The sequence below is a fragment of the Mandrillus leucophaeus genome, unplaced genomic scaffold, assembly GCF_000951045.1.
Source record: "Mandrillus leucophaeus isolate KB7577 unplaced genomic scaffold, Mleu.le_1.0 Scaffold604, whole genome shotgun sequence".
NCBI lineage: Eukaryota > Metazoa > Chordata > Mammalia > Primates > Cercopithecidae > Mandrillus > Mandrillus leucophaeus.
Genome location: NW_012106520.1, coordinates 84080 through 89898, shown reverse-complemented (window position 1 = coordinate 89898; position 5819 = coordinate 84080). Strand labels below are relative to the sequence as shown.

At 45.5% G+C, this 5819-nt stretch overlaps 1 protein-coding gene across 1 annotated transcript in view; it reads right to left on the bottom strand.

Moving 5' to 3' along the window:
- Positions 1-4544, bottom strand: part of RHOU (ras homolog family member U) — a 9291-nt gene extending 4747 nt beyond the window's left edge. The window contains exon 1 of the mRNA XM_011999857.1: positions 4377-4544. Coding sequence (XP_011855247.1) covers positions 4377-4544 — 168 coding nt within the window. The remainder of the gene's footprint in view (positions 1-4376) is intronic.
- Positions 4545-5819: the final 1275 nt, after the last annotated feature.

Sequence of the window (5819 nt, the reverse complement as noted above, 5' to 3'; positions counted from 1 at the left end):
ATGTTTTTCATTACTCAATTGACACACTCTGATGATTTACCAAGTACTATCTATATCTACATTATTCTCCAACCGTGGCTTTTTTCTCTTGGTATAAAATAAACCTGTAACTTATTTGAATATACTTTCTTCATTTGAGGCTCCTTGTTTCAATTACGGGACGACAGCTGACCAACTAATCACATTAAAGTCAACCAGCTAAAAGGTTCAACAATCAATATGGCATTTCAGAATGTCACTTGTGAGGCTTCTGTAAGCGAAAGTTGAAAAAGAATGACTTAGCCAAGTGTGGTGGCATGTGCCTATAGTCACAGTTACTTGCGAAGCTGAATCGGGGGATCACTTGAGCCCAGGAGTTTGAGACCAGCCTGGGTGACACAGCAAGACCCCTCTCTCTAAAAAAATTTTTAAAAAGAAAAAGAATGACTGACGTTTCTTCATGCCAACTTTGTGATGAATAAATAAACACAGAAACACAGCCAGGTAGACTATGGCTCCAGTTCCGAAGATCTTTTAATGGAATGCTCCCTTTGTTCTTAGAGGGCCTCAAAGAAAGACGCATAAAACTGAGACCAGTATTAAGGCAGCCCCCTCAGGTAGCTGCACCCCTGGCCGTGCCCTGGTATCTGGGGTTGCGTTACTGAGAAAAATAAAGGCAAGCACAAGGGCTGGGCCTTCTGAGTGGGCTTTGGAAAGCTATCTCCCCAGATCTCTTGAGATTCTGGCTAAGGGGCTTGAGAAATACAACAGAAATTAGACCCTCCTGCTCAGCGCCTGACCAGAAACCTTAGATATCTGATGGAATAATGCAATACACACGTGCAATGAGGACAACTGGAATGCACCTTTAAGAAAAGGCATTCTGAGGCCAAGCAATTTGCACGTGCTTGCCAGGTCTGTGGTACAGACACTGCACAGGAGTCTGATCAGGGTGGGCAGGGCAGAGAGACGAGACTGGATTCTATACCCCTCTGGTCTAGCTGCAACTTGATATTTTTTTTCCAGTATAAGAGTTTTCCAAGTACCTTATGGGTCAAAAGGCTGAAGAATTTTCAGCTTCTATTGGCAATTCTCCAGTGAACTACTCCTATTTCAGCAATACTTTTTTCTCTTCTGCCAAAGGTATGTTTTTTCAAGTCTCCAGTCTGTCTCTGATCAATCTGCCCTTGAGTGAGACTGTAAGCCCAGTGTTAAAAACTCCTTTTGACATCTTATAGACTCACCTACCCTCCCTAAAATGAAAAGCCAAAGGTACAAGAAGTGATTTCTTCAGCCTGTAGAGCCATCCATACTCTGCTCCCATCAACTTTTCTGGGAAACCCACTTTCCAGCTCCACATCCCCAAATTCCAACCTATCTGCGCTCACATTGATTCTCCAGGCATCTGAAATGGAGGTCAGTGGAGTCACTTAACCCTCAAGGCTCTCATGTCAACTGCCTAGAAGAGGTGCGTGTTCCTTCCTCCATAAGGAAACATGGCAGGTATCACAGCGAGTCCCCTAAAATGTATTTTATCAGGTCAGGACTAGGGAGAGTAGAAAAGAACTACCATTTTGACCAGCTTGGCTAGTCGTCTAAATAAAGACTAATTTATAAATGGGGGATCAGGAAAACAAAAACAAAACCACAAATACCTGACTTATCTTACTAGCAGTGAATTGTTCATAGTTTTTGAAGTTGGTTTTCTATAAATTTTTCGATGGTGGTCTTATTCATTATGTAACTGGATGTACGCTTCTAACCAGCACACAAAGGTTAAGAAATACAGTAAATCTCATTGAAAATATTGCTGAGGGGCCAGAAGAATAATTTCCAAATAAACTGAAACTTACAAATGTAGTACCAAAACCTTCGTTTTTCCTTAATGATAACTTTTTTGTGTAAAAATACTTCTAAAGTGATGCTTGTGCTTTCCTGATGTTTACCCAGATTATACTAAGGAACAATTTAACTCTTCCTTGATGATTCAGAGTCATTTTTGCAAAGTTTTGCTGGTAAAATTCCTATTTGTCTTTCAAAACTCTGCTCAGAGGTTTTCCCGCCAGGCCCAACCAGCCTGCACCTCTGAGCCTGAGCCTCTTTTCTTCCCTTCGCTTGCTCCTTCACAAGCTTCCACAAACTAGTGTGTCTTTCCTCCACACTGTAAGTCTATTAAGGAGCAGGTCCACAACTTAGGTTTGCAACCCCACCACCTGGTCTTGCTCTGGTTCATCCATTCCAAAACCACGAGATTAAGCCCTGCTATCACTCTGCTGGGCACTGGGCACAAAACCCCAGCTCCAGAAGCTGCATCCTGCTTGAAGAGTCAACACTTATGGGGAGTCCAGTGGACAGTGATATTTGAGTGACATCCTGGGGCAGGTAGGTGCACTGAGCTTCTGCTCCACCCTGTAAGCCTCCCTGCTAAATGTGCCTTTGGACTTCCTGTGTTTTCCTGACTTCCGTCTTATCTTCAGGGTCTGACTTCAGTAGGTCAGATGGCTATGTTTACTGAAATGTCCCTCTGCCCGTGTTTTATTTATTTATTTTTTTTTTTTGAGACAGAATCTCACTCGGTCACCCAGGCTGCAGTGCAGTGATGCGATCTTGGCTCAGTGCCACCTCCGCCTCCCGGGTTCAAGCAACTCTGCCTCAGCCTCCTGAGTAGCTGGGATTACAGGCGCCCGCCACCACACCCAGCTGATTTTTGTATTTTTAGTAGAGACAGGGTTTCACCATCTTGGCCAGGCTGGTCTTGAACTCCTGACCTCGTGATCCACTCGTCTCAGCCTCCCAAAGTGCTGGGATTACAGGCATGAGCCACTGCGACCGGCCACCCGTTTTAAAGCTCAGAAAACCTGACCCGCTGGTAGGCAAAGCATTCTCACTTCATACAAGGAAATGAGTTTGAATTATAACCACCACCATGGCATTCAGAAAGATTTCAGTACTAGAAGTGACGGCATTCTTTGATTTTTCTTTTTTTTTTTTTTTCCAAGAGACAGGATCTTGCTTGCTCTGTCAGCCAGGCTGGAGTGCAGTGGCACCATCATAGCTCACTACAGTACAGCCTCAAACTCCTGGGTTCAAGCGATCCTCTCACCTCAGCCTCCTGAGTGGCTGGTGGCTGGGACTACAGGCAGTGCCACCACACCAGGCTAATTTTTTTATTTTGTAGAGATGATGTCTTGCTATGCTACCCAGGCTGCTCTCAAATTCCTGGCCTCACGCAATCCTCCCACCTCAGCCTCCCAAAGGGCATGAGCCACCACACCCAGCCTGATTTTTGTTTTCTACAGACGACAGAATACAGACAGTGCGTGGTTTTTCCAAGCTGACGTACTCCCAAGCTATGGCCTCCACCACCCTGGTGTTCCTTGGAGATCAAGGCTCCCCGGTCTTATGTCATCTTGAGGTTTAAAAAATAAGATCTGTCCTCAGCTCTGAATCTGCTGTCCCAGAGTAGGTGAGCAACTTGGAAGCTCTGGCTTAGATGAGGCTCTGTGGGGCGGTGGCAAACCAATGCCTTCATAAACATAGATAGTCATGCCATGGCACCTCAGAAAGTGAAGGGGCACTTTCATCTGCCTACAAAGTACCCCCGGAACTTTGCTGAACTCTAGAACACACTAGAGAGACAAGCTCATTAACTATCACTTTGCCAAAATCAAGTACCCCTGGGTGTTCACAAGGCACAGCCTGACTTCAATGACTCGACTACCCACCAAGGGGGGCGGGGGTTCTTCTGGGGAACACAGTGAGGGAATCCTATACTCCCTGGCTATTTCCTTAAAGTGCCCAGCCCTTGAGCCAAAGCATTCACAATTTTTTAGAATAAGCCCAGTTAGTTCATCCCTCCAGCTTAGGACTGCTCTGACAAATGTATCTGTGCTTCAAGGGATGGGGCTGGTCCTAGCGAGTCAAACCATAGCTCAGGAAGGGAACTATTAACTCTTACTGATGTAATTCCATCTTTTTCTTGAACAAATTTCTTAAATATCTGACTCACTGGCCTTTAATAAAACGATTATAAGATATCACTAACTTAGTTTGGGAAATGACGACAAAGCATCACTGAAACTTTTTCATAAAAACCAAGGAGTAAATAATAGAAACTCCTATAAGATAAGAGCTGTTCTTGACCGTGCTTCCTCCCTTGCCTGGCTATGCAGAGCTGGGCCAAATCCTGCTTTATTAGTTTGGAGGTATCTTCCTCTGCTTCCTGCCCGCCAACCCCTGGCCCCTGCCCACCCTCAGAGAGGGGCCAACAGCAGGGGTGGGTCCACTTCACCAGGCTTTCGAATGACCTAGTTACTGACTGGGGGAATCAAAGGTTATTTGGAAATCTTTAAAAGGCTGTTTCCTTTCCCAGCACTGAGCTGTAACATGATACTGACCTGTCCGGCAGTGTCACAGAGTTGGAGTCTCACGGGCCGCCCATCCACAGACACCACCGCTAAAAACAAAACCAAAATGACAATCAGGAGGTGTCTTTTAACTCCTTTTGGAATACTAATAGTTTTAGCTTTCACCATCATTCTCACTCCAAACACCTCTGCTCCCATTCTAGGTCCTCTAATGAATTAAGGACTAGCCTAAAACAAGGAGGCCCTGTGGAGGCATTTTTGTATACAAACCCAGCGCTGGCAAGTCACTCCACGAACCAGGCAGCAAATCCCTGAACCCTTTGATGGTGCCCCCAGAAAGGCCTATGCTTTTCTCTCAGTCCTGGAAGATTTATTTTCCTGTCACACTTGTTTCAAAGGACCTAAAAACAACACTGGGGGTAAATGGGAAGTAACCCTGCAGTTTTAAATCAGTGGAAAACCTCACAAATGATTCTGTTTTCCCTTGGGAAAGGTTCCCCAACTTCAGGGTTTATCATAAAATTCCAGTTTGTTTTGAGAACATGTGCAAACACAGGCTGCCCGCATTGTCCTGTTTAAAAGTGAGGGCACTCTTTATCTCTATGTCAGGCCAAAAGGAGGATTAAAAAAGAAAAGAGAAAGCCATGCCCACCTTTCCGCTGGGATTCGGGGACTCAGGGAGGGTGGAGAGGCCTGCAGCAGGACATGTCGCGGAGGTTTCTATCTTAACTAAGCAGTCAATTTTGTCTCTTTCTACACAACTTTCTAATTGTTTCTCAATGTTCATACTAGTCAGCAGCAGGGGTGGGGTGGGGTGGGGGAGGGGAAGACACAATCCCCTGCGGTGGGAACCCACCAGTACAGCACCCATTTTTCTAGGGTACCTTTGGGATGAAAGGAAGGTCAGAGAAGCAACCTTTTCTCTTAAGAAGCGAAACAGTTAAATGTTTCATCCTAGCTTCTGTGAATTTCAACTTTTTCTTAAATTTCAAAAAGACCTGAATATCGAGATAGAGAATTCCTTTATCTTTGTATCTACCAAGGCAAATGACATCGCACCCGGTACACAAGAGCTTTAAGTAGCTTAAAGGGATCCTGAAAGGATACCAACAATCAGAATCTGAGCCCATGTGGGCAGGGAAGGTGGTGGGGCTCAGAAGAGAGAAATGGTGTTTACTTTCCAGGTTTCATCCAAACCTAAGCCTTCACGAGGGCCGCTCGCGCTATTTTCACTAAATCAACTGTTTTCCCGGCGTCTCCGCGGCTCTTTAAAGTGGAGACGCCCCTTGTGAGCTAAGCCGCCTAAAAGGAAAGGAGCGAGGCTCAGGTAAAGGCACCTGCGCGTCACCTTCTGATTAAAACTGCAGCGGCGCCAGCGACGTCGCCCTCAGGAAACTTTGCTCTACGCAGCAAACTGACCCGGCAGCCAGAACTCAACCTGTTTCACTCCTGCTTATCTGTTGCTTAAATTGT